The sequence below is a fragment of the Solanum pennellii genome, chromosome 1 (genome assembly GCF_001406875.1).
Source record: "Solanum pennellii chromosome 1, SPENNV200".
In the NCBI taxonomy this organism is placed as follows: Eukaryota; Viridiplantae; Streptophyta; class Magnoliopsida; order Solanales; family Solanaceae; genus Solanum; species Solanum pennellii.
In genome coordinates, this window is record NC_028637.1 from 2,888,769 (window position 1) to 2,909,221 (window position 20,453).

General features: G+C 34.7%; 1 protein-coding gene and 1 pseudogene across 1 annotated transcript; one reads left to right on the top strand and one right to left on the bottom strand.

Moving 5' to 3' along the window:
• Window positions 1-12,801: 12,801 nt before the first annotated feature.
• Window positions 12,802-15,590, bottom strand: LOC107015185 (annotated as a pseudogene).
• Window positions 15,591-15,666: 76 nt separating this feature from the next.
• Window positions 15,667-18,228, top strand: LOC107015174 (rust resistance kinase Lr10-like). Its single transcript, XM_015215368.2, has 4 exons — window positions 15,667-16,572; window positions 16,699-16,731; window positions 16,830-16,859; window positions 16,966-18,228. Exons 1-4 carry the CDS (start codon window positions 15,768-15,770, stop codon window positions 18,102-18,104), a joined length of 2,007 nt encoding a protein of 668 aa, XP_015070854.1. The 5' UTR covers window positions 15,667-15,767; the 3' UTR covers window positions 18,105-18,228.
• The last annotated feature ends 2,225 nt before the right edge of the window (window positions 18,229-20,453 follow it).

A 20,453-nucleotide genomic window follows, 5' to 3' on the forward strand; every position in this document is an offset into this window, starting at 1 on the left:
AAAAAGGATGTCGGAATTCCAAATCACCAAAAATTCATGGACTATAACTCATGAAAATCAGATAAATGGGGTGTTCACCTGCTTTAGGGATCATTTCATCTTGTAAATGGGTCATTTTGAAAGTTAGGGCTAGATGAATCCATAACTCAGGTCTTAACGAACGTCCATGAAAAATTTTGGCAAAAATTACATTGGAATTTTGGATAACTAAAAAAATGGTGAACTATAGCACACGAAAATGAGCAAAATAGGGTGTTTACCAACTTTGAAGCTCGTTTGACATTTTAAATGGGCAGTTTTGGCTGCAAGGGCCAACTAGATCCATAGCTAAAGTCTTATCAGACGTTCACGAAAAATTTCAACAAAAATAACGTAAGAATTCCAAATCACCAAAAATTCTTGGAGTATAACACAAGAAAATTGGTAAAATAGGATGTTTACCTGCTTTGGAGCTCGTTTGATCCTGTAAATGGGCCGTCTTGGCTGTCAGGGTTCAATTGGCTCTACAACTAAGGTCTCAACGAACGTCCACAAAAACTTTTGACAAAAACGACGTCAAAATTCCAGATAAAAGAATATTCATGGACTATAGCGCATGAGAATCGGCAAATTGGGATGTTATCTAATTTAGGGCTCGTTTGACCTTTTAAATGAGTCATTTTGGCCGTTTGAGCCAAATGACTCCATAACTAAGGTCTTAACAGACATCTACAAAAATATCAGCAAGAATGAAGTCGGAATTATAAATTACCAAAAAATGGTGAATTATAGCACACAAAAATTGATAAAACAGGGGGTTTACCTGGTTTGGGGCTCGTTTAACCTTCTAAATGGGCCATTTTGATCGCTATGACTAACTGGGTCTATAGCTAAAATCTTAACGGACGTCCACGAAAAATTTTGACAAAAATTACATTGGAATTCTAGATCACCAAAAATTCATGGACTATAGCATACAAAAAATGGACAAAATGAGGTATTTACCTACTTTGGGGCTCGTTTAACCTTATAAATTGGCAGGTTTAGCCGTCAGGGCCAAATAGCTCCATATCTAAGATCTTAACAGACGTCTTGAAAATTTGGGCAAAAATGATATCGAAATCCGAATCACCAAAAAAGATTGTGAACTATAACACACGAAATTTTTTTGGGAGGTTTACCTGTTTTGGGCTTGTTTGACCTTGTAAATGAAATGTTTTGATCGTAAAGGCCAACTAGCTCCATAGCGAAGGTCTTAACGGACGTCCACGAAAACTTATGCAAAAATGACATTGAAATTCCAAATCACCAAATGTTTATAGACTATAACACAGAAAAATTAATAAAATGGGGTGTTTACCTATTTCAGGGCTAGTTTGTCCATGTAAATGGACCGTTTTGGCTGTCAAGTCCAACTAACTCCATAGATAAGGTCTTAATGGACGTCTATAAAAAATTTCGGTTAAAATGATGTCAAAATTCCGAATCACCAAAAATCCATGAACTATACGAAAATCTATAAAAAAATTAGGTGTTTACCTACTTTGGGGCTCGTTTGACCTTATAAATGGGCAGTTTTGGCTGTCAAGGCCAACTGTCTCCATAACTAAGGTCTTAACGAACGTGCACAAAAAATTTAGTAAAAAATGACATCGAAATTCTGGATTACCAAAAAAGATTGTGAACTATAGAACATGAAAATTAGCAAAATAGGGGGTTTACCTGCTTTGGGGCTCGTTTGACGTTGTAAAGGCCAAACATAGTAAAGGACAAGAAATAGTTACCAATGGAATTTCCAACAGATATGGCAATGATCCGCAAGTTTGCAAAAAATACTGTAAATTAGGATAAAAGTCTCACTATACCTAAATCTCTACTCAAAAATATAAAACAATGTTCTAGAATGTAAAAACTCAAAAACCCAGAAGTGAAAAATGTTGGAACTCCTTCTCTTCTTTTGAAATTTCATTTCTACGTTTCTAGAATTTCATCACGGAGTCAACTTGGCGAAGTAAGTCGGCTCGCCAAATAGGTCGGCGATGCACCGAGTGCTCTTCTTCTCGTCTTTTCTCCAAAACTTCTTGTAATATTCGACGATCTAGGTCGGTATCGTTGATCTCTTCGGCATGTCGTCGAACCACTTGTCTACTCGTCAAGTTGGTTTTATTTATGAGCTCGCATGTTGGAACTTTCGGCGAGCTGAACGTCCACTCGACGACTTGACGAGTGGCTTTAGCGAGGGCCAACTGCCGCATATCAAAATTTTAACAGTAGTTATGAGTATAAAATAGGCATTGAAGACACTAAATTCTTGAATAATAAGCCCTAAATGAGTCAAAATCTCTAATCATCAATGAACAAAACATAATATACATAGATGCTAAATACATCCTATTTTTAAAAACTCATGAAAGTAAAATTATCACATATTTTACTCACATGAAAGTTGAAATATCGTAAAATAAAATATAAAAAAGCACAAAGTTTGATTAACTTTCTCAATTATTGTTAAATATCACTATTATCATGACAAAAGCAAATAAAATTTTGAGACTAATTGATTTAGAACCTCAATTGTGCACATCATTGAAATTTAAAAGTTCTTTTCGTCTTTATTGATAAGTATCAAATTAAAGTGTCAAAATTGAATACTTGAGGGTATCAAGGGAACAACTCAGTATCCAAGAATAGATTACGGGTCCGTTTGGATGGGCTTAATAAAAGCAGCTTTAAAAAAGTACTTTTGAAAGTGCTGAAACTTATTTTTAAAATAAGCAGTTATGCGTTTGGATAAAAATGCTGAAGTTGCTATGCCAAACGTGAAAAGGGAAAAATGGAAGAAAGAGATGTTAGGGTTATGTGGGTAATTTGGAAATTGTATAAAAATATTAAGGGCAAAAAGATAAAAATGTGGTCAACTTAAAACAGCTTATAAGCTAAAAAAAAAAAAAAAGCACCCCTACCCCAGCTTTTAACTTTTTGCTTAAAATAAGTTATTTTCACTATTGCCAAACAGCTAAATAAGTCAAAAACCAGCTTTTAAGTCAGTTTGACCAGCTTTTAAGCTGAGCCAAATAGGCTCTATAAAACATGAGATATCCTCATTCGCCTCATCATTTCAATATAAATTTTCAGGGGAACATCTCGCCGCCCAAGACGAGACATTTGAACCGGTAAGGTAAACACGATTTTGCTTCTTCATTCAATTCAAGTAATAACTCATTAATTATTAAGTAAACAATATTTGTTCTCACTTGTTTTATTTCCTTAAATTTTATGGTGAAATCAATTTTTTCTATGTTCGATAAATTTTGACTATTTTTATGGAGTTGTTAATTTATTCCACATTGACAATTGGACGAGTTGAGTCGAATTTGGGGGAGGGGGGAGGGTAGGGAAGGATTACAATGGATCTACACAACAAGCGTATCAAGATTCAAATCAATCTGAATTTGCGTAGATTAAAACGAGTTTGGTTAAAACGAATCGGTAATTGATTACAAAACGGGTCAAGAGCCAACCGAATGTTTACTAAGTTTTAATTGTTTTATTTGTTCTTATAAATTATTTTAGTACCTAATATTTTTTTATTATCATGATTATATATAACATATCAAATTAAATTATTATTTTTTTATAAATGATTTGATAAGATTTCTCATGAGTCAGTTTTGAGTTACTATCAACACAATCTATAATGGATTGAAATGGATTAAGCTAATAAATGAGTGACTTAAACGGATTGGATGGGTTAAGCGGGTTGAATTTAGTTTTGTCACCCCTGATATCAATTACTAGTAGTCGAATTTAAGCGTTCAAAATATCATTTATAAAATTAATTTGGTTAAATAAATGCAATTTTTTAAAGGTGAAGTGCAAAATGCAATCTGGAATAAAGAAGAATAACGAAGGGCATGATTCGGAACTTCCAATCGAAGAAGGAGCAGATGCAGACGACCATGTGCAACAAGGAGTACCAGATAGTATAGCAAATAGTTTCGAACTTATTGACTTCATTGCTACGGTAATTTTCATATCTCTGTTTATCTAATTATGTCCTTGTCTAGGATAATTTTTTTAGCTGTCCAATCTAGATAATTCACGTTGTTAGGGTTTTGCCCTATTTTTTTTTTTATAGAAATCTCATTAAAGTAAAGAGAAATCAAGGATGTATTGATGATTATAATGTTGAGTTACAAGCTTCTTATATAGGAGAAGAGTCGTATTCTAGTTATACTAGGAGGCCTACTACAATACAAATAATTACATGAGTAATATTATATTACATGCCAAATACCTTATCCTAATCGACAGTTATAATATTCAATAACTTAGTTGTACATAACTTAGGATTTTAGTAGTCTAATCCTAGTATGACTCTAAATCTAACTCGCCAGTCTGCTTCGATGGATCCTGGTCCTTCGACGTGTCCCATCAGTCGTCAAGCTTCCTTCAACACTTCCCCTCAAGCTAGTGAGTGGAGGAACGATAACTCCTAAGTTGTTGCAAAAACAAGAGAAAACTTGTTTTGTTAAGGCTTTGGTATGAATATCAGCTAGCTGATCCTGAGACTTCACAAATTGAGTAAGAAGTTGTCCTGTGGCCACGTTCTCACGAATAAAATGATAGTCCATTACAACACATTTCGTTCTAGCACGCATAGCTGAATTAATTGTCATGTACAAGACACTCATATTATCACAATACAACGTAAGAAAACAGACTGAAGGAACATTCCAAGGTCATGAAGAAGATACAAAATCCAAGTCATTTCTGTGGCAGTGGAGGCTATTACTCTACACTCAACTTCAACACTCGATTGGGTTACTGTGGTCTGTTTCTTGGAGGTCTAAGAAATAAAATTTGTACCTAGGTAGATAATATAACCTGTAGTTGATCTCCTAGTTGTGGTATAACCTCTCCAATCAATATGTGAGTAGCCATATAACCTACATGTTGATTGTGAAATAAATTCTGAGTCCAAAGTGTAGAGTACCTTTGATGCACCTGAGAATCCTTTTCACCCCTTGAAGATATTCAATGATTGGGCTTTGTATAAACTGGCTTGCTAAATTCATAGTAGGAGTGATATCACGTCCTGTGAGGGTCAAATATTGAAGACTCCCTACTATCATTCTTTAAAGGATGCATCTATAAGACTTCCCACAACTTCATGCAAACCATGTTTTTAGCCAAAGGTGTGGCTACAGCCTTTGCCAAAGTCATCTTTGTCTTGGCCAACAATTCAGTATCATACTTGCTTTGATTTAAGTGAATTCCACCTTCGAAATACTTCACCTCAATTCCTAGGAAGAAGTGTAAATGGCCAAGAGCTTTCATAGCAAACTCCTTCCCAAGTTGTAGAACCAACTCTGAGACGTGAGATGGATTACTTTCTATGACAATAATATCATCCACATATAACAAGAGAAATATTTTTCCTTTGTGAGTTTGCAAAGTAAATAGAGTAAATAGAAAAGGGTCAGCCTTACTACAAATGAAACCAAGGTGTAAGAGATGCATGCTAAGCCTATCAAAAAAGACTCTTGGGGATTGTTTAAGACCACATAATGCCTTTTTAGTAGACATACATGTTGAGGATACTGGGGATCAATAAAACTAGGAGGTTGACTCGTGTACACCTTCTCTTGTAGGAAGCCATGGAGAAAGACATTTTTGACATCTAGTTGTCTAACTTCCCACTTTGAACTGACATCAATAGATAGAACACCCTAATAGTTGTAGATTTAACCACATGACTAAATGTTTCTTCAAAATCTATCCCTTTAAGATGCGAGAATTCCCTTGCTACAAGGCTTTGTATCTATCTATTGTCCCATCAGCTTTTAATTTTGTTTTGAACACCCATTTTGATCCAACCAAGTTCATACCAGGAGATTTGGACACCAAAATCCATGTCTTGTTAGTATGTAAAACATCAATTTCTTCATGCATACGCTGCAAGCCAATGAGGTGATTTTAGTGCTTCCTTAGCAGTATTTGGTACCTCAACAAATTTAGTGGACTGGAGTGTAGCATTGTCAAGTTGATAGTCAACTGGTATATCAACTAAAGTGGTTTTTTGATGATGATCATTGGCTAGACCTGTAAGAGCAACCTGTTCCTCATTGCTGCTGGCAGATTCAAAATCTGCAGCTGGAGTTTCAATACTACTGTATGGATCATCAACTTCAACATGTTCCTCATCATCTGATTTTGCACCTGAGAGGTCAATAATACTCTCATCATCAATGAGTGCATGAGATGTATCAATATTATCACTAGTAATGTGTGCACTAGCAGCCTGTACTTTCCCTGAGTCATAATTATCATATGCCTGCAGTTTAGAGAAAGATTCAACAAAAGTAGCAAGGTGAGGTGAGACATCAATATTAGTCTGAAATTGCTTTAAAGACACATAGGGTAATGCGTTTTCATCAAACACAACATGTCTGGATATGTAAACCCTCCTTGTAGAAAAATGATATCATATATATCATTTGTGTAAGTTGTTGTACCCTATGAACGCACAAGGATATATCTTTGGTCTGAACTTATTGTTACCCTTGATATATGGAAAACATCTACAACTAAACACTTTTAGACTGTTGTAATAAGATTGCTTCCCATACAACTTAAAAGAATGGAGTCACCGTCTTTAAGACTGATGAAGACAATCTATTGATGAGAAATACTACAATGAGGAAAGCTTCAACCCAAAGAGACAAAGGTAGGTTAGCTGAAGTAGTAGAGTTAAGCCATTCTCTACAATATGCCTATGTTTTATCTCTGCAACTCCATTTTGTTCAGGTGTGTTAGGACATGCAATATATCTTACAATGCCATGATATTTCAAATGCTTAATGAAGTCTGTTTGGATAAACTCACCACCTCCATCACACTGAAAAATCTCAATTTCTTTAGAAAATTGTTTTTCCACCATTTTCTGAAATTTTAAAAAGACCTCAAAGAATTCAAACTTCTTTTTAATGGATAAATCCATGTATATCTTGTGTTATAATCAACAAATACGACATAATATTTCATATATTGGGAAGATTTGACAGGACCAGGTCCTCATAAGTCACAATGAATTTTCATAAGGGTTCTTTCTCAATTTTATTTCTCAAATCAAAAAGAAGTTTACAGCTCTTTCCCGACTGATAACTAGAACAAACAGTAGGCATTTTATTTGAACTACTAACATTGATGCAACTAGTACTACTCAAAACTTTTAAAGACTTCAAACTAGGATGTGCTAATCTAGTATGCCACATGTTGTTTGACGTGTTCCAATTGTGTGCAACAGTCAAGGCATAGGGATTGTTATCTTGCAAAGCATAGAGTCCATTCCTTTTAGATCCTTTGGCCAGCAGTGTCCTTGTCCTCTTGTCTTTTACAACAAAGTTAGTTTCATCAAATTCAGGAGTACAACAATTATTTATTGCAAGCTTACTTACCGAGAGTAAATTCTTATTGATCTTAGGGACTACAAGAACTTCCTTTAACTTTAGACCTGTTCCAGATATGTTTCCAACATGTGTAATGTCTAACTTTGATCCATTCCAACAATTTTTACCTGGTCCATTGTAGTGTTTAAGACTAGTTATGATACCTGAATTATGTGTCATATGACTACTTGCTCATGTGTCCATATAAAAGGTGTCACCAGTAGTGTTTTGTAGATTAGTAGCAGCCAATGCTTGTGGTAGCTCATCTGTGTCTTGGTAAAAATAGTCCCACCTGTAAAAACACTTAAGAACAGTATGGTTATTCCTACCACAAATTTGACACGCATCAGAATTGTCCCTTTCATGACTTCCACTTGAAGATTTTGTGCTGAGGACCTGGTCCGTTTCTGTTGTTATAAGGACCTGTTCTTTATCCAGTAAGCTTGAAGCCTCTTCCTCTTGAATTGAAGTTATTGCTTCCTTTTTTTTAGAGTAGTTTCCTCTTTCCCTGCCTTTTTGGGCAGAGAATGCCATATTATGATTTTGTTGAGACACATCTTCTTCATCCTCCCTCATATAAAAACCTATGAGAGCATTAAAAAATTAATCAAGAGTAGGATATGGTGCCTTACCTAGCATAAGAGTCTTGAAGGTCTTGTACTTAGGACCTAGACCTCTAGCAAAATTAATCACTTTGTTATCTTCATCTATAGGCTTGTGAATGGCTGCAAGACCATCACATATGCTTTTGAATTCCTTAATGTATTCGTCAATTGTTTTGGTTCCTAGCTTCACAATTTGCAACTGTTTCTTGAGCCAGAACTCCTTGTCTTTAGTTGCTTGAAGATATGTTTCTTCCAAGCATTCCTACATCTCCTTGGCAGTTGAGCATCCTACAATCAGATACATGCTTTTTTCTGTCAAGGTGCCTGAAATCCAACTCCTTAGTAACACATACTTCTCCTCCCAGTCATCAACAATGTTGCTATATTCTGCACCCTGCTCTCCTGTTACAATTTTCTCAGTAATTTGTTCAATGGAACAGGTCATTTTACATGGTTCTATGATGAGTTCGGTTAATCTCATCACTTGAATCAATTGAGTCATTTGTGTTCTCCATATAAGATAGTTCGTTGACTTAAGTTTAATGGAGCAGGACGAAATAAGATGATGAATTGAAGAGGTCGAAAGAGTGTTGGTAGAAGGGGCCATTGCGGTTTGATAATTTGGTTGTTTTTGGTTTTGATCTAATACGTTAAAGAGCGGAAAAGTTTTATTGCTCTGATACCATGTATAATTCTCACTAAAGTATGGAGAAATCAAGGATGTATTGATGATTATAATATTGAGTTACAAGCTCCTTATATAGGAGAAGAGTCCTATTCTAGTTATACTAGGAGTCCTGCTACAATACAAATACTTACATAAGTAGTATTGTATTGCATGTCAAATACATTATCCTAGTCGAATCCTATAATATTCAGTAGCTTAGTTGTACATAACTTAGGATTTAGTAGTCTAATCCTAGTATGACTCTAACTCTAACTCGTCAGCCTGCTTCGATGGGTCCTTCGACGTGTTCCATCAATTGTCAAGCTTCCTTCAACATTTCTTTTCTTGTTTGAAGTTTATTTTTTTCCTTAAAGAAAATTCAAAGTATTAACATAAATGCTTGAACTTTTTCTAAATGGAAAATATAATTTTCTTCTATATTTTCTTTTTTTTTTCCTTAGAGGAAAAGTTTGGAGATCTATAAATTAAAAATCTCTATTCTCATAGTATAACACAATAAAATACACAATGTAGACGTTTAAGAATTCAGTTTGTGGGATATTTTTTCTCGAAATAACTTATAAATATTTTTCTTTATAATATTATATTTTTAGTATAAGTTTTTGTATCTAATTTATCAATCATATGATATGCAATTGTAAACTTTCACATGATGTCCTAATCACTCCTTCATAACACAACACATTGATTGTGGTCTTTTTATTACATAATAAATTTTTTACTTTCAGTTACTCGAAAAGAATACTGAGGAAAGTTGTAAGAAGGTGATACAGAAGGAGAGACCCAAAGAATGTAGTGAAAGCCAAAAGAAAAAGGAGCAACAAGACACTTTTGAGGAGGAAGCACTTGAAAAACAACAACAACAAGAAGGTATCAAACATTATTTAAGAAATTATCATTTCACAATTATTGGCTTATATTACTTCTTTCAAATTATTTTGATGTGAAAATGGAGATAAGTCTGAAAATTTTAATTAATTTTATTCATGGTACGAATAGGGGCGGACCCACACTATATGGAAGGGGTACACACATGCACCCGCTAACTTTCGAAAAAATCATATGTATATACGCATATCTACATTGAAAAACTGGTAGAAATTAGAATATAGTTAACTACACTCATAAGAAACATAGAAGTGCCCTTGTGCTATTGGTAGAAGCTAGAGATAGCACCCTCTAGAGTCTAGACCAACGTTCGAGTCCTACTAAAGCATGTTTTTATTGTTTTTATTTTTCTATGTTTATATTGGTGCACCCAAAATCTTCAAATCCTAAATTCGCCTCTGGATACGAAAGTAATTATCCATGGTATTTATTTATTTAAACTTCTTACAATTGACTTAAATACTATTAAGTATTTAATTTTCATCTAGTTTTATGTGATTTTTTCAGGTGAGTCTGATTATACCTTAATGAAGGAAAGCATTGGTAATTTAAATAAGGGAATAATACCAGAGAGTGTGAAGTTTGAATCCCTTATCAACCTATGTGAGGTAAATAATTAATCTTGACTTATGCTTATTTATTTAATTTAGGGAATATTTTAATTTTGTTTTCAACTTTGGACTATTGAATTTTCTCATTGTATTTTAAGATAAATATTTCTTTTTCAATCATTTTTTTTTTAAAAAAAAACAATGTGAATTTATAGGTGGCAATAACAAAGGACCAGGAAGAAACTATCCAAGAGAAACTATCTGATCAAAAACAACAGGACATTACTGGTACTTAAAGGAATTTTAATTGATACTTGTGCTATTTATTTATTTTTGAATGAGAAACTAGAGGCGGATTTTAAATTTTAAATCAATGGATACATAGTATATGTTAGATTTGATCTCTGTGTATCGTAGTTGTAATAGGATTGTAATTGTACTCCTCCGTCTGGAATTATTTGTCATTTTACGCTTATCGAAAGTCAATTTGACTAATTTTCAAAGGTAAATTAGATCACATTAATTCGATATTTTAAACAAAAAAAAATTAGATATTTTAAAACTGTATAAAAAGTACTATAAATTACAATTTTTTGCATGTTAATATGATGAAAAAATATATCTTAAAATGTTACTCAAAGTTTTTTTATGCATGATTTTTCAGGGGAGACTGAGCTCAACAAAGTCCGATACCAAAAAAGAAGACTCAAGTAACAAAAAGTATTCCGGTGGTAAGAGAAAGCACATAGAAAATTAGAAATGGAAGGGAGAAAAAAATGATATAACTTAATTGTTCCATCGCCAAGACTGTTTTTCAATCATTTCTTTTATTGTAACAATTTATTTAGAAAGAATGGTGTGACGATCTCTCTCGGGGATTTTTTTTTTAATTCATGCTTTATGTTAAAACCAAATTAATATATATGAGTTCGCTCATATATAACATTCGTACTCCAAAATTTAAAGTTTATGAATCGATTGGACTTACTATGTCAGTGTTGCATCAGGTAGGACCCATAGAGGTCTTTTGACAAAAACAAAGTAAAATATTATGCAGTTTATTTCCATTTGTTCTAAATTCTTACACTATGTTTGGATCATTGTTACTTATTGTATTGTATTGTATCGTTACTATATCTACAATGTTTGTTTTGATTGTTACTTAAAATGTATTGTACTGTATTGATAAGTTTCGTTGTTACGTAACAATGAAAACCCCTATTTTATAGAACAACCGATTTGGTGTGTTCCTATTGTTACTTAATTTCTTTTTTCAATTATATCTTTACATAACATTTCAAAATTCTATTTTACCATTTACCTTATTTATTTAAATCTAGTCAAATCTCTTACCCTAGAATGATTAAGGATATTTTAGTAAATTTATAAATTATAATACAGTACGATAAAATCAAACCAAACAATTAAAATGTCATTGAATAACAACAAACAATACAATTTAACCAAACATTGTATCTACTATACAATACAATACAATAGACTACAATATCATATATTATGAAACAATAGGTAACAATGATCCAAACAAAATGTTAGTCAGAGTTACCTGATACTTATTGTTGGTGGGAGGTAATAGGTATCCATGAGATAAATCAAGCTCCCGACTTTCAAGTACTTGACAATCCTCGAGTGTACTCGAGAGCTTGATTTGTACAATGTATGCTTTAATTATACATAGCTTGAACCCTTCGGGGTTGCCCAGTGGTTTGAGCTTGAGACTTCCATGTTGGAGTTCTCGAGTTCGAAATTTCTTGCCAGCGAAAGCAAGGGGTTTGCCTTCTGGGTCGAGCTCGTCGTACGAGACTTGCCTAGTGCGGGTTACCTCTCCTATGTGGTTTGCGAGCTATTGCATAAGAGCGAGAGTTTTACCCTGTGCGCACCCAAAGGGTAGCGACTGCGGATTTCCCTTGTCATCAAAAAAGAAAAAAGTTATACATTGCTTGAATTTGTGGAAATTAAAACAATTAGAGTTGTTCCCTACTTGTTTGATAAAATGTCACAAAGAAATCATGTCCAAGTAGTACATGTATTCGTAGAAATTACGAGCAAGTTGGAAATGGATGGGTTGTTTCTATATGGGATAAGTTTGAAGAACCTGAAGTTAGCTGATCACACGAATAATTTTCGAGAAATTTTGATGGATATGAGTAGCATTTTTGTTGGCATTGATCAAATGAAGGCAGTGGTTTATGCATTAATGTTCCCCTGTTGCAACCTTTCGAACATATAGCCATGTTTACAATGGTATAGGAGGCCTCTCCTTACACGTAACAACATCGTCCAAAACGTTATCTGTATGATGATGTATTGGCACAATTGATTTGTCTGTACGCATTTGGTCAGTTGACGACTAGAGCATGCAAACACGTAGCAGAAACGATCGATTAGGCTACACACCGGTGGTGCCAATTCAGGTATATCTATGAATTGTATCTGATACTTTCTGCACAAAAAATCGTAAGATCATTCATTCTGTAGATACTTGTACGCCTTTTGCAAATTCTCTGTCATGACTGAATGTGGTGAATTCTAAGGTAATTATATTATTAGCGTTGCATTAGTTGTGGCGGTGATCATTTTTGTTGTTGCGTATGCAATAACTTTTGTGAGAGTGTTAATATTAGAATCATGACAGATTGACAATAAATATTTTGGACGCGGAAAAGAGTTGCGAAAGTAGCTGCTAAACATAATGACTCTTGACATTACAACTTTAGATGCAGGAGTTGATCTGTAACTAAGGCTTCCATTCATTCTAGTTCTGATATTACCGTCAACTCTTGCATCGAAGGGCCAACGTGAGTGGTGTTTCTTGTTGTATAAGGAGAAGGAATAGTTAGGTAGCTCCCATCTCCTTCTAGCATTTGCGTAACAACTTTGATGGATGGTCGATCTATCGCATTCCATTGGATGCACCAAAGTCCTATAACAGCCAATTTCCTTACAATCATAACATCATCATCTTTTTCAATCCTGATTTTCAACTCGTCTCCTTGATTCAACCGCTCATGAATCCACTCGGGGAAGTTCATTTGGCTAGTATCCGCCTTTGCATCAAAATTCTTCCTCCCTCCAACCATTTCAAGTAGCATCATTCCAAAGCTATAGACATCAGATTTATGAGACGCTTTTCCGAAATTGCTTGACAACACTTCTGGTGCAATATAACCCATGGTTTCCTCTAGCTTCAGTCATAGTAACAACACTTTTCTCTTTAGAGCATAACTTAGCAAGACCAAAATCAGATATCTTTGGGTTCAAGTTATGGTCTAACAGAATATTTTGAGGCTTGATATCGAAATGAAGGATTTGTTGGTCACATCCTTGATGAAGATACTCTAGCCCTTTTGCTGTTCCGATAGCAATATCGTGAAGCTTCTTCCAAGTAAGGGTGATATTATCTTGATACTTATCGGAAAAATGAGCTTGTCAAGGGACTGATTTGGTAAGTATTCAAACACTAGAGCTCTTCTAACTCCATCAGCACAAAAACCAACTAGGCGAACCACGTTGACATGATGGATTTTCCCCATTGCTTCAACTTCATTAATAAATTCTTCCCCATTTCCTTCAGAATCATCGAGAACTTTTACAGCAACATGTATTTCATTGGAAAGTGTTCCTTTATAAACGATACCGTAAGCTCCCTCTCCCAATACTTCCTGAAACTGATTTGTCATCTTTCTGATATCTGCATAAGTATATCTTGTCGGTCTGCGATCTCTATAGTCTTCCAAAAACTTTTCAACTCTGGCTTGATTCTCTCTTTCAATTTTGCTTGAGCTATAACACTCATAGAGTGCCATCATAATAATTCCCATAAGAATGAGACCTATAACTCCACCTGGAACATGTGATCTCACAAATTATTGGTAAGGCAATTAAAAGTATGTACAACAACAACATTATAACCAGTGAAATCCCACAAAGTGGTGTCTAGGAGGGTAGAGTGTCGCAGTCCTTGCGACTACCTCCCCGAGGTAGAGAGGCTGTTTTGGGAAAGATTGTAGGGAGAAACATGAACCATATATGCAAGGAATCGTGACAACAACAATAAAGTGAAATCACCTAAACACAGTAAACCACAAGTGATATCAAATGCCAAAAGCCAAAGAGTACGTTTATACTACAGCTGACACGGTGTTCTATACTACCACTAAACCAAATACATGAATAAGCTAGTAATAGGACAACCCTTAATGACCTACTAACCTTCTACCCTTATCCGTGACCTCCATACCATCCTTATCTAAGGGTCATGTCCTCGGTAAGCTGAAGATGCGTCATATTGTGTCTAATCACCTTCCCTATTACTTTTTTGGCCTACCTCTTCCTCTCCTCAACCCCACTATATCCAACCTCTCACGCCTCCTCACCAGGGCATCCACACATAATCCTTTTCAGCAATTAAAAGTATGTAAGGGAGCAAAATATTATACCAAAACTCACACAGTACATACCTGCAATCAGAGGTTCCTTTACGCCGCCTGTCAGAATTAAAACAGTTCTTTTGTTATGGAAAAGAGAGGTACATGATCATGGCATCAAACAAAGGTAACTTTTTAAATGAGTCAATACCTTTTGTAGTAAATGGTCGATCGAAACACTGAGTAGTCAGTTGTTTAGTATAGTTCTTGAAGCCACAATCCATTTCAAGACCTTCACAATAACTACACATTGGAGTAAACCAACTGAGTCTTATCAAACTGGTAGTTGTATAGGCAGGAATTGACGGAATTTCATGAATCTTTTTGCAAGTGGTAGGGGGGAGTGTCTCTAAAGAGTAGGAAACAGCAAATATTGCTTTGTCAGAGGCACAATCTGGATATTGGTTCTGATAATCAGCAGGCATACCAGAACATTTGAATACTGAAAAGTCAATTAGTGTGAAATAAGGTTCATGAACAGGGAAGGAGAAAGGAGATGCTGATAAATTAAGGTGCAATATGTTGAGAATGAGACAATGTTCGGGATCATGAAGGCTTATCTGCTGAGACATATAATCAATTTCTCCAACAGATAGTATAAGTGAATTGGGAAGTGTGAGTATGGTTTGGTTTTTGCGGTCACAAGATAACTCGAAGCCTGGATAAGCACAATATTCTGGCTGGTGGCGAAGCCTGAAGGGAAAATGAATGCTAGGGCCATCACTTCCACACCTGGACTCACTACAATCATATGCTCCATCACCAACCATAGCCAACAATACCATGGTGATGAAAAGCAAGTACAAGAAGAAAAAGATGGTCATCTCGACTGACACGACCTGCTCTGATACCAAGTTTATCACGCCCCAAACCTGGGGAGGCAGCAGCTAATTTGTTTTTATCAATATATGATCTGAAGATGTGTTATTCTCTGTATGGATTTTTCTTTGATTTAATGGTTTGATTTTTCCACACTCTTTTATCAAGAAAAGTCTTGTGCCTCCAAGATTGTATATGAGAGATATGTTGACTTCCCTTACTCTCTAGGTAGAATTTAATGACATGATTGACTTACTAGACTTCATAAGACTTTCCATTGTTCTTTTAGATTTGGTTGCTAACTTGCAGAGAAGTGTGAAATATCCCATAAAAATATAATGTCTAGAATTACCAAGTTTCTTCTTACAATCCTCATCTTCATACAGCTCTCAGAAACCCCATTTGCACAACAGACAGAGCAGTGTGTACCTTCTAATTGTGGGCGTATTCGTAACATCAGTTATCCGTTTCGATTGAAAAGTGATCCAAAGCACTGTGGCCTTAAGAACTATGAATTGAGCTGTGAAGGAGATCACACCATATTAACAATACCTCCACACGATTGGTATGGATCACAGAACTACTATGTTCAAGCCATCAATTACGATAACTCCACTATCCGTCTTGTAGATCCTGGTATAAGAGAACAAGTTATTTGCTCTCTTCCTCAGAATTCGATTACGGATTACCCTGACCCTCCTCGTTTCAGTTTCATTACGAAGCCTGATTATTTTTATTTTACAATCACTCTCTTCAGCTGTCCATTTGCCATAACTTCTCCAGTCTCTGTGGAAATCACTAATTGTCTCAACAGGAGTTATGCTTCCAATGTTTCTTTTGATTCAAATAGGGGACACACATATGCAACCATAGGTTATTTACCACCATCCGATTTGGAAGTCGGGTGTAGTGTAGACCTCATGGCAATGGCTTCATGGCCTATTCAGGATGGAAATACTAACATTTCTGTTTTAAGTTGGCATAATGCTTTGACATATGGTTTTGAGCTTTCATGGTTTCGTGAACTTCATTGTAGCAAGTGCGCCAGCCTATATCTATGTGAAGGCGAAAATTCAAGGGATGGTCGTTGTGTGGATGTCAGCTGCAAAACTTATAACTTTAGATTTTTCCAAACGCAGTGTAGTAAGAACATTCCCAATGTCATACCTAGAATATAAGACATGACTGTTAGCAGTTATTCTGTACAAGTCTTAACTGTTTTTTTCTTTTTCCGGTTCTGCATTTTTTCTTTGGATGGCCACAATCAAGTTGATCAAATGCATGTTCTCCGCGTTCTTGCAAGTAAGAAGTCGTACTTTTATTGTCGATTCTGGTTTTATATAATGGTTACTAGTTGCAAGTTAGATTAACTGTAGTATTGATTCATGGCATTCTTGCAGCAATCGTCCCATGGATACTTCCCATAGCTGGTAAGCCACATCTTTCGCCTTTCAAATATATTACTAGAAATCATTCTAATGTCGAAATGATGGAGCAGACGTTGGTGGTTGCTTATTTTGTGATGGTTGTACACAGGGTTTAGCATTGTGGCAAGAGTCATTCTATTTCCATGCATAGTTGTATTTCTAATGATTGAGTTACGAAGAAGGCATTTGTCGATTTATGATGCAATTGAAAGTTTCCTGCACGGTGAGAACAATTTCACGCCCATTAGATATTCCAACTCCAACATAAGAAAGATGACTAGAAACTTTAAAGAGAAACTAGGCCAGGGAGGTTATGGTTCAGTATATAAAGGCAAGCTTCAAAGTGGTCCTAATGTAGCAGTGAAGATCTTGAGCAAGCCCAAAGCCGATGGACAAGACTTCATCAACGAGGTTGCTACAATCGGGAGGATTCATCATGTTAACATAGTACAACTTATTGGCTATTGTGCTGAGAGATGTAAGCGTGCTCTCGTATATGACTTCATGCCTAAAGGATCACTTGAAAAGTACATCACACCTCGAGAAGGAGGAGCTGAACTATTAAGTTGGAAAAGAAAGTTTGAAATTGCTCTTGGAGTTGCTCGAGGTATTGAATACTTGCATCGAGGTTGTGACATTCAGATTCTACATTTTGACATCAAGCCACACAACATACTTTTGGATGAGAATTTCATTCCGAAACTATCTGATTTTGATCTTGCAAAATCATACCCGACGGATAAGAGCATTGTTACTCTAACAGCAGTCAGGGGAACAATTGGTTATGTAGCTCCAGAGTTGATCAACAGAAGCATTGGTCCAATATCTTATAAGGCAGATGTTTATAGCTTTGGAATGTTACTCATCGATATCGTAGGCTTGAAAACAAACTCGGTAGCCAGAGAGGATATGTCAAGCCAGTACTTCCCACATTGGATATATGATCAGCTCGACAAGGGAAAGGAGATTGAAGTACTAGACGAGACACATGAAGACGTAAAGAAGCTGACTTTAGTTGCTTTGTGGTGCATACAAATGAATCCACTCGATCGTCCTTCAATGACTAGAGTCGTGGAAATGCTTGAAGGTGATGTACAAGCATTGCAAACGCCTCCTAGGCCCCCTGAATTGCGTGAACCATGTTCGTTGGAGTTCAATCTAACTAGTTCTTCAATGAACTCAACTGAGTCTGTGAAGTTGCTTGAGAGTTGTTCTGATTCTGCAAAAATAGATGTAATTGTTGTTTGACATCACATATTATGTACCTAATTTATGTTGTTTTATGATGTTTGTTTCTAAAAAATAAAGTTTGTGACATACTAGCCAACCTTCACAAAAGTTGTTAATGAAGTTTTTACTTGTTTAATTATCATATATTAATAATCCATCACAAAATGGAACTTATGATGAACTTTTTTACAAATGGTGTTACGTATTGTTTCATATTATATTAATTTAATGAATATCACTTTTAAATAGATTGTATTTTGCCAATTCAGGAGGGAGAGAGGCGAGCACAGACTGACATAAATTTGCTATAAAACATTAACTATAACCCAAATCGTTTAAGGGAAAAGGAAGAAGTACCTCCCCCAGAGATACGCCTTAACTAAACTAAGGTACTATTAACCCTTGAACTCATTTTTTTTGTAATTTTGTGCACATTTTTGGCTTGCGTCACATCCAAATGTATGTGTCACATAAGTCAAAAGGTGTACAATTTTATATATAAAATGAGTTCTGGGTAATAGAACCTTAGTTTAATTAAGGTATATCTTTGAAATTTCGGTCATAGTCTAAAGGGTCACTTATATCTTCTTCCTTCTTTTAAACTATAGTTAATGTAAAGTATACTATGTAATTTTTCCTGAAGAAGAATAAAATTATTGAATAATGCTCTCTCCGTTTCAAAAAGAATGTCCCTATTTCCTTTTTAGTTTGTTTAAAAAAAGAATAACCCCTTTCCCTTTTTGGCAACATTTTAACTTTAACTTTCCACGTTTTATGTTTAAGACCACAAGATTTAAGGGCATTTTGATACATTTGACATAACTTTAATTTAGAACCACAAGATTAAAAAGTCTTCTTTCTTTTCTTAAACTCCGTTCCAAGTCAAACTAGATCATCCTTTATGCAACAGAGGTAATAAGTAAAAATAAAAAGAAGAAGAAAAACACTAAGGTAACATTATGATCACGTTAAATCAGCGTTACACATTATGAGACTTTGTGTTGTTATTAAACAATACGTTACAATAAAATTTAAATATTAATTAAAATAAACATAACATTTAAACTAACAATATAATACTAATGGATAACAACCATCCATACAAGGCTGAAGAAAACATGATATAACACCACCCAAAAATAGTTAAACATAGAAAAGTTTTCTTCATGACTCATTAATATTTAAAAAAAAAATATTTTGTAAAGTTGTCTTCATTATTATTATTATTAGCAAATATACAATATTGTGTTGAATATTCTAATATTGGACCCCTTTTTTTTTTTCTACACATTGCTATATCAAACTTTAATTTGGTATCATAAATTTTCTTTCTCCAATTAATGACAAAGAAGACTTCAAGTCAACCAATTGCATAAAATTATTTATCTGAATTTCTAGCTTACATTCAAAAAAAATAAAAATATATGTGGTGTTCTAATTTTGTTGTCCCATTTAAGTAACATTTGTTATAAAAATTGCATGAATATTAGTCATGACTGAAATTTTAATGAATTTAAATATGTGCTTTAGATATGTATAATTGAGCAAGATTTATATATATTTTAAAAAATAACCAAAAGGGTGCTAAATTAAACATGGTCAGGTTTAGGAATTGAGTCCCAGATTAAAGTATGGATCGGGAATCGAATCTCTAATCAGAGTTGGGGTGGATCGGGAGTCTGATCCTGGGTTAGGAACCGGAGTTGGGCTCCTATTATGGTCAAGAGTCAAATTCTCGGTCATTTTTTTTTTTTAAATAAGATAGAAAAATGAATTTTCTTATCACATAGCTTTAACTAATTTGCTACTACTCATTAATACCAAGAAAATTGATTTGTCAAGTTGTCTTCATTATTAATAGCAAATTTCCAATATTCTGTTGAATAATTTAATATTGAGCCCTTTTTTTTCCACACTTTATTTTTTCAATTGTGTTATATCAATCTTTAATTTGGTATCATAATTTTTCTCTGTCCAAAAATGACATAAGAAGACTTTAAGTCAACTAATGGTATAGTTGCAAGAAGTCCAATCAAAGAAGTGAATCAATAAATTAATAAATATAAATATGCCATGGGGTGTACTAATTTTGCTGCCCCATTTAATAATATTTTTATAGCTTTTATTATTTATTTTTATTCTACAAATATTCAATATTAGGAAATTTTAACTTGAATATAAAAATCTAGAATTAGGTCTCCGGTTGGGATCAGGAATGGGAGTTGGATCTCGATTCAAGGTTGATCCAAGGTAAGGGCCGAGAGTTGGATCTCAAAATTGGAGTTTATAAGACTTGGTTCATGGTCCGAACTGAGAGTCAGGTTGGGAGTTGAGTCCTAGATCAGGGTTTGAATTGGGGGGGGGGGG